At 37.9% G+C, this 19,470-nt stretch overlaps 1 protein-coding gene across 2 annotated transcripts in view; it reads right to left on the bottom strand.

The window, feature by feature from the left end:
• The window catches only part of NSMCE2 (NSE2 (MMS21) homolog, SMC5-SMC6 complex SUMO ligase), a 212,349-nt gene that overhangs the window by 126,660 nt on the left and 66,219 nt on the right, over positions 1–19,470 (bottom strand). For both annotated transcript variants that reach the window (XM_057737092.1, XM_057737094.1), the window contains exon 4: positions 13,771–13,924. In XM_057737092.1, the coding sequence (XP_057593075.1) occupies positions 13,771–13,924 (154 nt within the window). The remainder of the gene's footprint in view (positions 1–13,770; positions 13,925–19,470) is intronic.

The raw sequence follows: 19,470 nt of genomic DNA, 5'->3' as shown, positions 1-19,470 counted from the left end.
TATACCACAATGAGACCTATCTTCTTAAAGTTTGAATCCAATCACATGGCTCACCTAATGAAAAACTTAACGCTCCCAATGACTTAGTAATTAAACTATCCTATTTAAGGCAGCAAGTAACTCCATAAATCAGCCGAAACTTACCCTTGTAATCTTACATCTCAGGTACTTATGATCTAACTGGATTACTTGCTGGTAATCATGTCCTGTGCCTTTTTCTACTTCTGTTCATGGCTTACAGTATTTTCTCACCCTGCAATGGTGATCAGAATACATATGCAGTATTTATACTGCCTTAAAATTTAATATTATGTTATAAAGCATTTTCTAAACATTTCATTTTTTAGATAAGTGATTTCCCCAAATCTCTTGATTGTTTCTGAATTTTCCTATTGAATATCACTGAGAAATATCTTTGTATAAGAGCATTTACTTTTGGGGTTACTTTATTAGAATTAATTCTCCAAAGTACAATTACCAGAAAAACATTTTAAAGTCTCACTACATATTTTGTACCTTTAATACTGAGTTGATTAGTTATCTTAAATTATTATTGTATTATCAAAGCTTAAACTTGATCCTCAGATACAGTTGGTATATTTTATTAACTACAACGTTGGTATTTTTAACACTCTTCTCCCAACCCTCTGCCCCTTCAGGGCCTCCACCTCTCCTCCAACTTCAAACTCCAGTCTCCAGTTCATGCAATTACCAGAATTCAGCTGTAGGCCAATGGCCATCAGAGCAAAAACAGAATAGCTTACTGCTCCTCAAAGCTTGGAATTCTGAAAACATAATAACATACTTTCTATTTTTAGAGGTGGGGTCATGGGGGAACTTGCTATTCAAGTCAAATGAGTCAGTCAAGATGAGAAAGTTAATATATTTCAGTCAGTATGTCTGTGCTGGCATGTACCATCGCCTAAAGCAGTGGACACAGAACATTTTATTTTAAAGGACAGTATGCATTCATGTCCAAATATCAGAGTATGAATAGGATATTTCGATATTGGCTTCCATTTTGCACAGTATTTAAACAAAACATCAGCCTATTTCACAGCCACTATAAACTTTACTTCAAATTCCTCTTCTTGCCAAATAATCTCACATGCTAATCTTCCTAATCTTTGCTGTCAGATATTCCTCTCCAGATTAAAGCTTCTTTAAAGGTCCCACATGATAGCTGTGCACTTACTCTACCTTGGGGAGGACTCCATGAAGTCAGTGATATCTGTATTAAGGCAGAAGGGTAGACTTTGTCGTAACCAAGTGAAGAGAGGGGTGGGTAAGTAGAATATTCCATGAAGAGATTAGTAAGTGTGAAAGTCTGGAGGTGAAAGAGGACAATACTTTTGGGAACTGCAAGTGTCTGGATCAAAGGGCTACAGGGGAAAGTGGTGAGAAAGTGAAAAAAGAAAAAAGGGAAAGAAAAAAAAAAGCCTGGTTGCCAGAAGGGCCTTTATTCCACGAGAGTCAGGAGAGCCTCTAAAAGACCCATGGTGGACAGCCATGGCCAGATCCACACCTTAGAACAATCAATCACTCTGGCAGAAACTGACAAGAAGCCAGTCTGGGGCAGGGAGCATGTAGGAGGCTGAGAGTAAAATTGAGCAGTAGCAGCAGTGGGAGCTGAAAGAAGTGGAAAAGGGCTTGGGAGAGGTTTTTAGGAACAGGACTAAACAGCACATCTTGTTAATTGCCTGAAAATTCTTACTCATCTCTTTGTAGGAATAATTTTTTTGTTTTTGCTTTTGGTAAATGTAAAACAAAACTGCTATGCTCTGAAGCAGAAGGAAAATATACCTAAATAAGCAACTGCTATATTTCCTTGACTCTATAATACTATCAAATGTAAGATGCATCATCTACTTAATGCTCTGTGTGTGGGTGGAAAAAATAAATGCTATCACCTAACAAGAGACATGGAGGTTACTAAGCCTGTTAGTTGGGGGAAGGAATTAAAAATTCTTGAGTCTAACTTGTAAGTTTCCTGCTTTATGCAGTTGAAGTCACAGAGTAGTGTCCCCCTAGGGAAAGAGGAAGGAAAAAGTACTTTCCACCAGTAAGCAGCCAATGGTCAAACTGGGCAAGGAAGGTTGCCAGAAAGTCTGGGAACACCTCCAGCCAACTGGCAGCCACACTTTGTACTCAGAGCACGGTTGCCGCCCAGGTCTGCCGAGGCGACCTTGATGAAAAGGGACACAAGGCCTTACCCTATTCTCTCATTCCCAGGGTTGGTGTGCATCAAAAGATCTGCCGTGGAATATTTGTCCCAAGGGGGGAAAATAGGTTCCATAAACTAAGTTTTAACAACCCTTCGCAGTCCTTCAGTCATTCCCCAAACACACACGAAGCACTGGTTCCATGCCAGATGCTGTCCTAGGCGCTGCGGGCAGTGCCAATCACGGTGGACAAGTGCCTGCTTTTGCTCAGCTGACATTCCAACCAAATGCAAACTGCATGATGAAGACTAAGCACCCCATGCTAAAGAAAACCGACTAATTTATCTGACCCAGAAATCGTCATTATTTTATTAAAAAAAATAAAAAAAAAGACTACATTTATTTTGGAAAGCTCTACTCAATACCTTTCATCAATCCCCACCCCACTCTCATTTCCTCTCCAAGTTTTTTAAGTGACGTTCTAGGACCCTGTGATCTTAAGTGATCAGCTTCTTTTTCCCTCACTTCCCAAGACATTAATTACTTGCCTGTGGTCTTGGTGCCTAGCCCAGTGCTCTGCATATCAGAAGTGCTAATTCACTAAAAAAATATAATTTGAAATAAGTCACCAGGTGATTACAAGACAAAAACAAAAAAACACAAAGCAGGTCCTCTGCAGTTAAATGTACAGTATGAGAGAATCCCTAATATGGTAAAGGCTCATGCAGGACACAGTGATAAAAGCTGCAGCTCCATTACATCTGCTCCATTATATCCACTCATAATGAATATATCTCACCAGACGCAGCGTGGTTCATTATGTGACTAGGGCTGTTCCTGACACTTCACTCTCTGCCTTCCTATCAAGAAAAGGTTGCCAAAACCAATATTGTACTGAAAAATGACTTGTTACCTTATCAGCATTTTTTGTTCACACCCTTGTCAATGACAGAACATTCCTGAACTATTTGACAGCCTATTTTATCCTTCATTACAATCTCAACACTTTTACAAAATGACTAAAACACTCTGAGCTTGTTTCCTAGCACTTGAGGATTTATGCCAACTGCTAACGATGTATAAAATGTATAACTTTTGAAATAAAAATTATTAAAGTTAGTGCCTTTAAGCAAGTTTAAAAAAAAAGATTAGGAAACTAATATTTGGGGGGAGTATACTACAATTTATAAAACACTTCCACGTTTCATTTTACAACATCTGGTTTAATCCCTATACAACTCTGTGGGCTAGAAAGCATTATTATTATATGACCCAAACTTTACAGAAATGTACAATTCTATTGATTTGATCAAAAATACAAACTATTATTTGGTTGAGCCAGAATCTGAGTGTACATTTCCTGATTCCAAATTCCAGGATCTTTCCACGGCTTTGAGAGTCTCTACCCTTAACATAGTTATCAATGGAGCTGATTAAATACATGCCTTTAAAAAGTTATCAAGAAAAAAGGATTTCATGACTAATATTAACAAATACAAGGACAATACGTGAATATACCAAAAAACATGCAAACATGATCATTAAGCCTATCAATTATGCATATGAATAGACAACCCTATTTTAGAGCTGTGAAGAGGTATACCGTATTCCACCTAAGTACTGTAAACAGTGAGTAGATGCTAACTAGGTGCCAAAGACCAGAATGTAAGCTCCATGAGCACAGGGACTTGTCTATTTTGTTCACTGCTGCATTCCCAGCACACTCAATAAACACTGGCTGAGTGAGTGAATGCAAAGTACAACACGGGAGTACAAAAAAGAGGCTCGCAGATATGGAATTATAAAGTCGGTTTACATTCAAACCCAGAACACCAAGTACTATTTAATTTATTAGGTAATTACTGAGTAATTTATATGTTCCTAAAACCATGCTGTGTATTTCTGGATCTTCCCTTTTAGATAACAAGCTATATGAGATTTGGAATTAGAAGTCACATTTGTGTCCTCGACAATGCCTACCTGTAGTAGATTAGTTATTTTCAACCTTGACTGTACATTAGCATCACTTGGAGAACTTTAAAAATATGTCTAGAGCCCCATCAGACACCAAGTAAATCTGAATCTCTGAGGGTGGGGACTGAGCTCTAATTGTATTTTTAAGGTTCACAGCTGATACTGATAATCAGTGATGGGTAAGTACCACTACTACAAACCAATGGTCCTCAAATGCTGGCTTACAGGAGAATCACTATGCCCCATCCCCAGAGTTTCCGATTCAGTAGCTCTTGAGAGCACCTGAAAATTTTTTTTTTTAGTAAGTTTCCAGCTGCTGCTGCTGCTGCTGGTGTGCGGACAGACTGAGAAGCACTGCCGCACACCATCTACAGTGATTCTTGAATGAATTAAAGAATAAATGTAGGATATACATGAACAGAAAAACATGAACATTATATGAAAAATGTATATATAAAAAGGAATTTCATGGACAACATCATTTGTCACTAGGAAAGGATAAATTAAATTCACAATGAGATAACATCACATACTTATTAGAATGGCTAAAATTAAAAACAAAAGCAAAATAAGCCAAAGTGCTGGTGAGGGTGCACAGCAACTACAACTCTCATACACTGTGATGGGAATGCAAGGTGGTACCATATTGGAAAACAATCTGTTTCTTGTAAGTTAAAAGCATACTCACCATACGAGCTGGCGGTCCCATGCCTGGATATTTATCCAAGAGAAAGTAAAACTTACATTCACATAGAAGCCTGTACACGAATGCTTATAATAGTGTGATTCATAATGGCCCCACGCTGGAAATCACTGAAATGTCCTTGAACTGGTGACTGGATAGATGAACAGATGAACTACGGTACATCTATACAATGGAGTACTACTCAGCAACACAATGCAACAAACTGTGGATGAACCTCAAATGCACTGGCTCAGTGGAAAAAAGCTATTTACAAAGCTACACCCTGTATGATTCCATGCATGCAACATTTTGGAAAAATCAAAGCTATATGGAGAAAAAAAACCCACAGTGGTTGCCAGGAGTTGGGGGTGGGGGGAGGGTGTCACCTGCAAATGGGTACCCATCATATACTAATCTCACCATTATGTTACATTATTAAAATGTAAGTCCTTCCAACCTCAGGACTTAATAACTTGACAGGACAATTCTTTTCTTAAGCATGATGTGCATCGTCCCCAGGACATCTACTCCTGTTCTAGGTTCAGGCTGCTTTCTGGGCACGGATGGCATTTTACTTTCCCAAAATAAGCCACCGGGAGAGAAACATCCACAGTTCAGTTCACAGTTGTTTAAACTTGCTGCTGACTCATTTCTCCCTTGATAACTGAACCTTTCTTTCCTAATAACTTTAATGACAGCCATCTCTCATTCTAAAGCTTCCCCTTTCCTCAGAGATGTATTTGTTACCCATGTGACCTCCTGACTGTGAGACACTGGGTAAATATGTCACCTCCAGGATTCAGTCAGCTAAGAGCAGAATGTGCATTCTCCACCCATTCCTCTCCTGCACGTGGATGTCACAAAGATTAAAAGGCATGATGTATGTGCATGGGATTACTGTTGTTATGCTTGAACTACATTTCATGGAATTTGTTCTAAACTTGTGGTGCAATAAATATCCTATTTCTCTCTCCCCAGCACGGCAACTATTCACACCGGAAATGGCATTCTTAGGCACTATTTACTGAATGGATTCCCAGAGCCATGGGATCTGGAAAAGGAAGACTCAGTTTTAGGTCTCACTCTGTAACTTATTTTGTGACCTTGACAAAACCACTTGCCTTTTGAGTCTACCTTCTTTATCTATAAAATATTTCTCTCTGGGGCTACTCTGAAGGCAATATCAAGCATGCACAAAGTACTCTATATAATGTCTGATAGGATTCCTACTCCCTGATCTCTAAATGGAAGTGACTGAGCAAGATTCTTTCCCAGCCAGATGAAACGGAGTCTACCAGTTTCATCAGAGGACATCAATGTAGATCTATAATCTGAGCGACCCAAACAAAATGTTTACTACTTAAGAGTCCTAGGACATATCAAGTTTTAAAGAGATGAATGAAGTGCTGAATTGAGAGAAGAGAAAAAACATGGAAGTGTTTTTAAGAGGTGGTGTGGTATATAAGGAAAAGAACATGAACTCTGGTGTCACCTAAACCTGGGTTTGAATTTTAGCACTTATGATATCAGGGAAGTTATATTACCTCTCTTTGCGTATTTTCTAATCTATAAAATGGGTATAGTTTTCTTGTAGAGTTGTGAGAAATAAACAATAACGTATATAACATATGCAAATACCATACCCCTTCCATAGGTAGGCCCTCAAACAATGCCTGTATGTTATTCATTAATTCAACAAGCACTGATTAAATACCATATGTACTAGGCACTATACAAAGCCTGTTTATTACTTCTAATATTACCATTTTCTGAAAGGACTACGGAAAATCTAGAGTGAAGGTGGAGCAGATGGGCATCTTTATTGTTTATTAACAATGCACATGTAGAAAAGCCAAGTTTTCACTACCAAAGAGCTCCCTGACAGCTCCTGACTAAAACTCCACCACAACAGAATCAATCTAATTTGGATTCATTTTTTTCTTCACTAATTCAATCATTTATTTGGTACCCCAAATCTGCTTTAAAATGTAAAAATTCCTAGGAAATAACAACTTTATGAACAGAAAAGAGAAGACAGTTACACCTCTTCCTAATACTCTCTGCCTCTGGGGTCTCCTGTCTTCTGGTTCCACTGTTTACTAGCTTTGTAACTTGGGCATGTCACTTAATCTCTCTGACGTTGCTTCATCATTAAGATGGGAATGGTAGCATTTAGCTACCACTGATGTAAGTAAAGACCTACGGGAAAAAGAAACTGTATGGAGTGGGAAACACAAAGAAAGCAGAAGGGAGGAAAGAGCCAAAAAAGAATCAGACAGAATGACTCAGAGAAGAGGAAGAGGGAGAGAGGCAAATACACAAAGAATAAAACATTTGCATAGGGCATAAATTTCACTCTGAGCATGAGTCCTCAGGCCAGGGATGCAATCCAGGCTGAAAAAGTCAATCTCTGCTGTGAAACTTATTACTTTTAGCATTTCCCAACAATTAATGGTCACCCAGCAAATAAATGGTGACAGTGTCATCAACATCAAAGAAAAAATGAAGATCAACTGAGGGCCACAGAGAAGACAGAACTGTCTACAGAAGAGCCAGCAAATTCAAATTTTTGTAAATTTGCTTAAATGTTCTAATCAGTCACTCAAAGTGAGTATCAATTTCTGAGCAGGATACTACTATGGTAATAAAAACTATGCATTACTACATATACTATACATTTACACCAATACATCACTGTAACAGGTCACAAACACAAAATCATGTATGTTGCCTTTTTTGAGTAATTAAAAGAATAAAGGATTTTCAAAGACAATGAAAGTCGTTAACCTTTGCTGATTTTAGACCCCAACCCTATATATGCTAATTTTCTTCCTCTTCTTATCTTCTTCTCTACTGATGACACAGTATTGAAAGGAAAAGAAGTTTTACCATCAGACTACCTTAACTAGGTTCTGACCCTCTTTTTCTAGTTGAATAGTTCTGTTCTATAAATAATACCTGAGCTCTGATTAGATGAGGAACAAAAGGAATGATGAGTAAGAAATTAGTCCTGCCTTAAAGGGTCTTGGGCTTTGGTTAATTGTAGGCCAGAAATACACGTTGTTTGGATAGACAGTTATACTGTATGGACAAAGAGATTTATAGGCTGAAGGGGCTCAGGATTAACTCAGGCTGGTCAACACCTGGCTTAGTTTCAATGCACTCAACATATTTCTGGGCACAACCATTTTCCCTGTTGGCACCACCTTTGTTTCTTCTTCATCTCTTTCCTTCCCGGCTTCAAAACTCACACACACCTTCCCAATCTTCAAAGGTGCTAATCTTCTCGATAACTCTACTGTTCACCTGCAACTGGGTTAGGGAGGGACTCCCATACCTGGCCCCTCATCACAAAAATCTCCACCTGCTTTTCAATAGAATCCACTGGGTTTCTACTCCACATGCCCAAATGACATGAAATGCACATTCTGGCCTTACTTTGAAGTATCAGGAAGCAAAACTATCCCTTTCTCTGAAGAAATCATCGTCTACTGTTAATTGGCTAAATTAATGCTGATGCCTCTTGTTAAGTACATAGCAAGGCACTGAAAAATGGTATTATGAGAAGGCAAAATCAAAGGTCGCAAATTGACAGTTTTGTTTGCACAGTGTCTTTAAAATTTAGTAACTGAAAAATAATCAGCTCAATTTCTGGGTTTTCCAAAAGAAGCTGGCAACACTGGGTCCACCCTCACTCATAGCAACAAGGGACTGGCACAGGTAGCAGGGGTCCCCTTTAGATAGGGCATAAGCTCTCAAGTATATGATGGTTCTGCTGTAGACTCTCTGACCATCAAGGATCTGTGCTATATATACCATGTGCCTAGACCTCAAGGAATATAGCAGTAGGCAAAACACGGAAGTCCCTACCCACATGGAACTACACTTCAGCTTTGAATAGATGCTGAAGGAAGGGGTAAGCCACCCACAAGGAACAGTAAGGTAAAGGTACTCTATTGTTCCTAAGAAACTCCCTACCTAATGGGATCCTTCAGTGAATCCTTCTGTGAAGTGAATGGCCACTCCCTATTTTCTCAGTTTTGAGATCTATAACGAGCATGTTTCAGGGGAAGGTACACAGTTATTTTGTGAACCCATAGAGTACAAGATTACACTGTAAATTCCTATGTCTGTAGATATATCCGGAGACAAATATTATCACTGAAATTGATTTCTGAGTTTCACTCATGGAGTCAAATATCTCCATATCTTATATTCTGTGTATCTCCTATATGACCTAAATATACCGTTAAATTTGTGGTGAACATCTTCAGGTTAGCAAATCTGCATTAAAAAAAAGACATGCTATTTTAACATTTAAAGGTACCATCAAAATCACATTTCATATTAGATTATTTTAATATTAAAGATCTCAGATTCACAGTAAATTCTATTTTGACTAAGGTGAAGCCCTTAAATTGCAAGGGTTTCTAAGTATGAATTATTGTCAAATGCCCTCAATTTCTGCCTTGATGACCTACACTAAAACTTCCATGCCTGCTAATCATATAACAGGTAAATGAATAAAGGATGCCAAAAAGATTACTTGATGACTTGAGAAAGTGTCCATGCAGAGGTGTCTGCATATTCTAATTAAGTTCTCCTGATGTTAAAACTGCAGGAAACCATGAGTTGTAATAGTGTAAACTGTTTAAGTGAAAGAGGCAAGGAAGAGAGAACATTACATGAACACATTGTTCAGATAAATGAAAATAATTTCATCTAACAAAGCCTGGTTCTGTCTGCCCTAAACCAAGTCATAGTGTTTATTTTACAACTTGGTTAGTAAGAACATGATTACCATTTAGGGAAACAGAATTCTTTTCTGTGAAATTATTCCCTAGCTCATTTATCACCACCACCACCAAGTATAAAAATTATCTTCAATCACAATCTTGATTTGTATGACTCCAAGAATTAGAATTAAGAAGAATGAGTGGCAGTGGTACAGAGACCACGCTACTTATTAAGTGACTCAAACCCAGGTCTTCTGGCTGCTAAACTCATATTCTTTTCACTATGGTGTACTAGCTCTTTCTCAAAAATAATTTAAATCTAAAATAAGCTTTCAGAGTTTGCAAAGATCTACTATCTCATTTAATCTTGGTAATAGTCCTGTGAAGTTGGGGCAGACATAATATCTCTAATACACAGGACACTGGGTACTCAGGGATAAAATAATTTATCCACAGAAGTTGGATCGAATGCCTGGCAATATCCATAAGACACAAATAATTATTAAAAAACCTTACTGTGTACAACTGAAGTATGTGACCTTTAGAGTAAGCATATTCTTAAATGAGTATAATGAATCTGTTACCCTCATATTCTAGGGATGGTAAACACCCTTTATCTGCACTGCCCCACTCAGCCTCAGAATCTTTTTGAACACACAGTTCCAGGCAGTGCTGATCAACTAACACAGATAAGATCTGCATTCCTATTCTCTCCATTAGGACCCATGTTGTATAATAACTGTTTTTGACATTTTGTCTTAGCTTTTGATTGAATATTTGTTTTCATGGCTCTCACATTATTTCATGTTTGTATATACTGTCTTTTCCAAGTACCAGGGCTCTGCCTTATTTTGATCTCAGAGCACCAGCTGCAACGATTCATATATGGCAGGCACACATGGTGTTCTAAACATACCTGAGACAAATGTGTGGTATTTACAAAAAAAAAAAAAAAAAAAAATCTAAAGTTAAAACAACAACAACAACAAAAACCTTCCCTTGTTTCTGATTATAGTTTATGTCAGGAGCTGGTAAACTTTTTCAGTAAAGAGCCAGATAGTAAACATAAGTTTTGTGGGCCAAATGGTCTCTGATGAACCACTCGGCTCTGCCATTATTGTGTAAAGCACCCCTAGACAACATGTAAATGACTGAGTGTGTCTACATGCCAATAAAAATCTGAATTTTATATAATTTTCATATCACGTATTATTCTTCTCTCAACTTTCTCCCCCCAACAGTTAAAAAATACTGTTTTTTTATATATTAAAAATATATAAAAAAATTATTTGCTTGCAGGCCATAGAAAAACAGGGGGTAGGCTAGATTTGGCCTATGGGCCATCATTTACTGACCCCTGGCCTAAATCTGTGGTTTTCAAAGTGAGAACTTCAGGTGGTCAGCAAGATCCTTTCAGCAAGTCCAACTACCTATGTGTGAAGCCAGATCTTCCTTGCATGCGTCAACCAAAACAGCATACAACAGACTGAACACAGAAGCAAACATGAGGACCCAGCTGCCCTCTATTAAGCCAGAAATTGAAGAGATTTGCAAAAATGAAAAACAATGCCAATCTTCTCACTAAGTTTTCTTTGTTTAGAAAATACATAGTTTATATGTCACACTGTTCTTTATATTAACATGTAACAGGCTTATGATTGATTTTTTAACTGGATTAACATTTTTTAAAATTCCTCAGTTTTGATTTTGAATTAGATGCCAACAGCTAAACCCCATGGAAACAAAAGCTGTCAGGAGGCTCTCAGTAAATCTGAAGAATGTAAGGGGATCCTGAGACTAGACAGTTTGAGAACCAGCTGCTGAGCTACAGTGGGATTAACTGACTCCTGCTGGCCGAGTAAGGGCACTTCCTCAGCTCAGGGCACCTGACAGACCACCTGATATCAATCTCCTTCTTGGACTTCCCCCAACCTAAGAGCTTCCTGGCATTTCTTTCATTAGATCCTGATTTGGTAAAATTTAATCCCATGCAATTTATATTCTTATATAATAAAGCTGGTGAAAATGTGGTGTGATGTTCATGAAAGAACTCTTCTGCTATGTGCAGACCAGAAAAACACTTTAGCCTTTGTCAAAATAGGTAACTAGATGCAAGTATCTCTCTCTGGCTTGTCTTTTCCAACCTTAAAAAAAAAATTACTATTGTAATTCCTTGCCTTCAGAACATCTCTCAAAAGAAACAGATTCACTAGCTTCGCTATACATCACAGTCCCTTTGACTTGGCTCCACAAAAATTGTAGGAGCCCGGTGCTAACCAGCATCCTCACTAGCGTTAAATCTAAAAACATGAAATCCAGTAGGCATGATGCAAGTTTAATTGACAGCGCTGATAATCACTAAAAATCACACACTTTGCAAGTATACACATCTTACAGAGCCTCTTAAGAGAGTATTAATATTTTGCTTGTTCAACCATTTGAGATTTTAAAACTTTTTAAAAGATTTCTTTAGGAGAAATAAAAGGGAAAGTTGCCTTAACTCTAGTCTTACCATATGTAAGGAAACCTTATATTAGGAAGCTTTTCTTTCAATATAAATTTACTTTGTCATAAGCTTTAACTGTCTAGACAAATGATGTGTACTGCTGGCCTGGGGAAACCTCTCCCTCACCCTCGATTTGAGAGAGAATTAAAGAAACAATAACCATAATTCCAATAATTATCGTTTTCTTGAATCATATATTCTTAATTAGAAAGTGTTTCCACATGAGCATATGATTCTAAAGATCTTTATAGTTTTCTCTTATGAAATAATAACTTTGTAAACAATAACAAAGTAGGAAGACATTTCTATCTTGGGATATCTGTCCTTTAATCTGTATTATAAAATATCTAAAAAAATCAAGGATTATGATTAGATGCTAAATCTGCCATAATTTGTGATTACTGGCTACTAGTAGAAAAATAAAATACATTTGGCTATTTTGACCAAGACCAAAACTTCAATGCACTAGCATCTTAAGACCAGAAAGGCACTAGCAAATTATTATCCATTTAGGGGATTATTACCCATTTGCAGTAACAGTGCAAATTATATTAGAGAGATTTTGGTAGCTGTGTTGTTCAATGAAGAACAAAAAAATAGATTTAAAATGTGGGAAAAAAAAATGCTTACTGTTTAAATCTACAGTAAAAGCCAAAGTCTCATCATGATTGCAAAACATTCCAAATTGTGAAACTTAAGTTATTTGTAAAATAGACAAAAGTAAAGCAGCTTCCTCAGTGATTTTTTGAGATCTCAGCATCAATTTAAAGAAAATGCTTATATTTAAAAGAAAGCCTATTTCAAAATACGAATCCCGATACCAAGTACAAATATGAACATGAAGTAAATTTATATCTTACTCATTCCTGTTCTGTGTGCATGCAAATGAAGGTGATATGAAACTAAAGTCAAAAAAAAAAAAAAAGTTATTTGCTTCAATTCTTTAAGGAAGAAAAGAGCCTCAAACCTAAAAGAAAGAACAAGAATTGATGCTAGTGTGAAAACAATAAAATTACATAAAATCGTTATGTGGATTATATGGGGAAAAAAGTGAGAAAAAAAGGACATATGTACTTCACTGTATAGAAAATATATATTTCTGCCCATACTGTCTACAAGATTTTCTTTAGACAGTGTTGTCTATGGAAAGATTACAACTAATAATTTTTTCCACTCTCATTTTTAAATCAAAATTATGTTCACTAAAAGCCTGAGTAGATGAAAGTTTCTTAGGAAGGCAACAGATCTAAAAATCACGTGGAATTTATACTACCACCAAGATAGAAGGGATCAAGAGAATGTGGGTGTCTTATTTGAGAAAATATTGCTCCTACTACTCTAAAACAGCAAAACTAGAATTAAGATATTTTATTTTAAATCCTGGCACAGCAGTTTAATATTGGAAAAATCGTTATTGTAATAAAATAGCTTTCAGTTTTACTTTTCCCATCCTCCTCCCCAGCAGTGGGACAATAATAGTGTAACTTTCTCTACCTGCTGGGAAATCTTAGCACTTTGTGGAAACTGTTTGCTTTAATGTGAACCAAAGTTAGACAAAATACAGTACTGCAACAACATAAAAAAGCAATTGAGAAAAGAGGGTCAAGCCAAGCATATAAGCAAACTCTATAAAATTAGATTTCTGGGACTGTTCACTCAGTTCCCTAATTTCAAAAAGCCAAAGCAAAGCAAAGCATGCTGACTTACATTGCTTCTTTAGTTCTTTCAGCTGTTGTTTAAATTGTACAAATTTCTCATTATTTTGAAAGTCTGCATCAGAATTCTTATTCTGTAAAGCCAAAAACTTCTTCTCCACTAATAATTTTAGATCGGGTATTTTTTCTGGGCGTTCTTCTTTTACCTGAGGAAGACAGTAAAATAACTTTAGTTAAATGTTAACAATGACACAGTTTTGTACCAGTATTTTTCTCTCATTTCATTCAAATAAAAATATAATGAGATAGAAAACAGCATTCCCCCCAACAGAGAACCAGAGAGGCTGGGACTTATTTCAGAAAAGACTGCTAGTGAGCAGCGGAGGGAATCATTCAATCCATCCCATAGTTTGCTATCCATCCCATTGTTTCAATCCATCCCATAGTGAAGCTATCCCTTCATTGCCCTGCTAACTGGCTGTGTCCAGACAGCTACTGGGGGAAAATCTCACACCGGCGCAACCATATCCTCCACCTTCACCAGAACCTGAGCGTGACAACTCCTTCCTTTCACTTAGGTCTGTTCAGTCCCCTCTCCTTCCTCCCGAGAGCTCATTCCATCCTTTATTCTCTTCAGCATTCCTCTTCTCTGGCCCTCAGCCCCAGCAGGTGAGAGTGGCTCCTGCTTCACAAAACAAGTTGAGACTTCAACCTTGAAATTCCACCATCTGCTGCCACACGGAATAAGTGCCCCTATTCTGTTCAAGGCTAAACTCTCAATCTTTATTCTTTTTTTTCCCTCCCAATATTTTATTATAAAATTTTCAAACATGCAGAACCGTTGAAAGAATTGTATTTACCACTCAAAGTCAAAAGACTATCTGCAAGTCCTCTGCTTTGATTACCTTTTGTCATGGAGGAAAGAATTAGATAATCTTTTGTTTAATTGCTATGCATTTTAATTAGCTAAATCAAAAATGAAAATTAAGCATGAAACCAAAATGCCTAAATCTATATTTAAAGTACAGAGTGTAGGAACTGTCTTCACACTGGTCTTTTCAACCAGTGCTGGATCCACCATCAGAGAGGTGAGAAAAACAGAAAGAATCTTTAATGACAAGTTATGCGTAATTAAAAATTTAAAATAAGTCCTGTAAGGCTAAAGAAACAATAAAGCTCAGTATGGAAAAGAGAAGGCAGAAAGGCAATTCAATAATGCCTTATATCTCAAGAATAAAAGCTATTATGCATGGTGACTAGCTATCCTCTACCTCTACACTGGACAGAACGAAATGAAACAAGTTCAAGATCACAGCATGAAGAGGTCAGAGTAGACACAGAAAATAAATTATGAGTTCTTAGAAAAGAATTATGGGTTCTCTTCCTGGATTTATAAAATAAAACTCACTCATATCCACCTGAGATGTTAAGGGTATAACATTACAGGCAGGCATACAGATGAACCTTCTCAAGGTCTTTGATCAGTATGAAACTACTTTATTTACTCTGCAATGATCAGAAAAGATCTGATGTGAGCAGGTATCAGTAAATGCTGATGGTCTTTTCCAACAAAGTCTCCAACCTACTCAATATACTTAATTTCTCTAGTTCAACGACAGGTGTGGGGGAGGGGGATGGAGAGGACAGACATTTTGAGGTTGACAACAGAGCAACCTGAAGTATGACTAGGAAAGCTTGAATTCACCAAATTTAGCAATTCAGAGTACTTTATTCCCCCACACCCAGAACCTCAAGAGAACTGCTCTAAAGCACATAAATTCACTGCAGCAAACATCTTCTCTGGAAATCTGATGCTGCAGATGGCATAGCTATCCATTGCAAAGAGAACTTACTGTACTATAGCTATCAAAATGAGAGCCTGGAAAACACATATTAAACATTATGTATTTAAATCAATGCAATAAATGGGGATTAAACTACATTTTTAATGGTTTCTTGCTTTGTTTGTATCTGCAAGATAAATAGATAAATAATCCCAAGAGGGGGGAAAACAAGCCTTTCTTTTATAGTAGTTAGTTGACCATAAGTGCTAGTCTGAAAAAGGTAAGGATGGCCCTCTTCTCCTAGGACAAATGTAAAACACCTCAAAGAAATTTGAGATGAGAGGAGAGGATCTGTTAGACCCTTAGTTCATCCCTTTCCTAAGGATAAAGTTCCTAGATACAAGACTATAACCTCAGTTTTAAGTCACGGGGTGTATTAGTTTGGTAGGGCTGTCATAACAAAGTACCGCAGACTAGATGGCTTAGACAACAGCAATTTATTTTCTCATAGTTCTGGAGGCTAGAAATCTGGGACCAAGGTGACAGCAGGGTTGGTTTCTTCTGAGGTCTCTTTCTTTGGCTTGTAGATGGCCATCTTCTCCCTGTGACACAGTCTCCCCTCTGTATATATCTGTGTCCAAATAGTCTCTTCCTAAAAGGACACCAGTCACTGAATTAAAATGAGGCTCCCCAATTACCTCATTTTAACTTTATCTCTTTAAAGATCCTATGTCCAAACACATTCTGAGATATTAGGGGTTAGGACTTCAACATATGAATGTTGGGTGAACACAGTTCAGTTCATATACTGGGTTAAAGAACTTTTAAAACAGAATTTTAAAAATAGCTTATAACATCTTATGGAAAAACCTGAACAAACTTTTTTGGCCAACCCATTAGATTGTTAATCTTTACACTATTATAATTTTTAAATGATAGAAACTACTGCGAAGTAAACTTAGCAGACACCATATTTACAGAAAGAGAATTTAATACTGCCCCAGGGAGAGAAAAGGTCAGGTTTTTAAGTACCACCTACTTACTCAGTGAGTGCCCTCTCTGTGCTAAGCTTTGTAGCTAAACAGGAGAGAAGACCAGAGCAGCTGATCAGTTGATCAGGAGTAGGTGGTGAACAGCTTTGGGAGCCAGGCTATGGAAGTGAAGCCTGACCTGATAGGCAGCAGGGAAAGACACTAAAATATTCTAAGGAATAAAGTAATAATACCCTGAGAACTTTTTAATTTTTTTTAAATGATTGCTGTAGTTAAAGCATAGAGGATGCACTAAGACAAGAAGGGAGAAAGAAGTTATTGGACCATGTTAACTAATGGCAGAAGGGCAGGCAACCAGATCAAATTGTAACACTATTTTTGAAGCAGAATCACTGAGTCATTTTGTGAGAGGAAGACAAGAAATTGATAATGACTTCAAGATTTTTAATGTTTATTGTGGGTAACTAATTAAATAAAATTTTCTTTAGGAAAGAGAGGGCAATCCTGACTGTCTGAACAACATCTAAGGGGAAAGATCTAGTAAGTAGCTGGAGAGACATTTAAAATGAGAGCATGGAAAAAAAAAAAAAAAAAAAAAAAAAAAAATGAGAGCATGTGAAGAAAAAGAAGAGAAATGAAAAAGGACCTCCTAAAAAAAGGCAAAGAAGAAAACCAGGAGTAAGGCATGTCCAAGAAGAAAAGAAAAGAGAAAATTTCCTTAAGAGACGCTTGTCCTTTGGAAAAAATGATGCAAAATAGCTCAAGAAAGATACGGGTTAAAAAGAAACCACTGGGTTTAATTACCAGGCACTTGGTACACTGCACTGGAACTATTTATCTGCTTCAACCTACTAGCCTGTGAAGCGTCTCTCAGGCAAGGATTATTTCACTGCTGCCCAGTGTATACTATCTGTTGTACAGCAGGTGCTCAAATGACCTTCATGAACTAGTGAATTACAGGGATGCCAATTTCTACTGTGGTGACATGAGAAGAGGGACTAAGGGAGTTCCGTGCGAGCAAGTGAACAAAGTGCGGCAGCAAGGGAAGAAGAGATGGGAAGCAGATCATGGGAAAGAGACAGCAAAAGACCCTTGTTTATTTGTACCTCTGGTTCAACAGGAGCTTGAAGTGAAGTCGACGTGATGGAGGAGAAAGAACATGGACCTAGGGATCAGGAAGGCCTAGGTCTCTAAGTTGTGGATTTGGGGACAGTCCTTCTAGGCCTTGGGTTTCTCTCACTTATTAATTAGGAACCAGGAACGCCCACGTCAGTGCCATGAAGAATTAATTACACCAAGTTAGTGTTTAACTTTGGCACATAATAGATGTTAAGTTTTCTTATTCTTTCCTTCCAGTTTTAGCATAGAGCCTTCAACATGTTTGTGGACTGAGAAGGAGCCAGTGGGGAAACACAAATCAGAAACACTAAGAGAAAGCAAGTAACAGATTTCATTTGAGAAAATCCTTCAAGTACCAGGGCAAAAACTAGAGAGGGGAGAAGACCAGCTGCGAAAGCACAATAGTTTTCACCAGGGGTCATAAATGCTCACAGGGCTGGACACGTAAGGATCTGAGGAAACCCCCAAGAAGTGTAGGACAACAGGAAGTGGTGAGGACCGTGTCGAAGTAGCCGGTAGCAGCCCCAGGTGAGAGGAAGCCGCTGCACAGCTTCGGGTGACTGCTGCCACGTGAGAGAGCAAGCCCGGGTTTCTAAAGAAAAGTTACAAATCTAGATTTCTGAGACCTTCTTTTTTTTTGGTTTTTAAAACAATGTATAGTCCAAACAGTACATCAGCCTAAAGCCAGGAGTTTGAAACCTCTGTTTAATGTAAACAAGATATTTTGGACATAAAAAGCAAAGTACTATTGTGATCCACAATCTTTGGGGGTCTGGTGCAATTTCCAGACTTCTACTTCAGGGCTGAAATACGATCCTTTCAAAAAGGACAGAGAATAATGGGAAAAGGTGAGTGTGGGGAAGAGAGGGGAAAGTAAAGTATTCCACTCTGACATGTTAATCCCAAGTATTAATGGAAAACTTGGGCTCTAGACTTGAGATTAAAAATCAGGCTCTTCTGCTAACTGAATGACCTTAGAAAAGTTACCAAATGCATCCAACTTTAATTTCCTCACTTGCAGATAGAAAATAATAACAGCATTTCCCTCACAGTGCTGTGGAGAGGCATAGACGGGATGAAGCAGTACGGCACTGATGAGCTGTCTGTCGCAGAGCACAGTCAGTGAGGAGTAGGTGTTAGTGTTGTGTTTATCATCACATGTATCTCCAGGGTGGCTGGACAGCCCGGCCCTCAGCTCCGCACAATGACATGAACATCCATGTGGAGAAATCAGGGGATGGATTTTAACGGAAACCGTGGAAATGAATGGGATTACCAAGGAAATGAAATAAACAGAAACAAACAAACAAAAAAGGAGTAAGGAGAGAACTCTGGAGAATACCACATTTATGGGGTAGCTAGACGCATCTAGAAAGAAAAAGTGTAAGAGTTAAGACAAACAAAAAACAGTGTCCCAAAAGTCTAGGGTGTTTCAAGAGTTGTCAGATGCTGCATAGAAGTCAAGATAAATAGGAAATGAGGAGTGTCCATTGGACCAGGGATTGGGTCACTGGGGACTTCAGCAAGAGCCCAGATACTCACAAAGTGCTGACTCCAAAATATGCAGATTTTTGTTAAATGAATTGTTTCAAAAAGATGGAACAGTGATAGGACAAAACACACAAATCGTCAAATGTTCCACAGACTCTCCAACTAACTGCTCAGTCAGCTCAAAATCACTTGTGAATGTTTAGCTACATTTAATAGGAACCCAACACTCCAGTGACCGCAGTGTTTCTCGTCTGTCAGCCAGGGAAGGCAATCAGGGAGCTGACTGTACAAATGAAGTCAGGCCTCTGGTGGCTCTGTTCCTATGAACAGAGGCTTGTTGTCTGAGTAAAAGAAACAATGGTAGGA

The sequence above is a fragment of the Hippopotamus amphibius genome, chromosome 5 (genome assembly GCF_030028045.1).
Source record: "Hippopotamus amphibius kiboko isolate mHipAmp2 chromosome 5, mHipAmp2.hap2, whole genome shotgun sequence".
Taxonomy (NCBI): domain Eukaryota; kingdom Metazoa; phylum Chordata; class Mammalia; order Artiodactyla; family Hippopotamidae; genus Hippopotamus; species Hippopotamus amphibius.
Note: the sequence above shows the minus strand (reverse complement) of the source record. Positions and strands in the feature narration are given on the sequence as shown.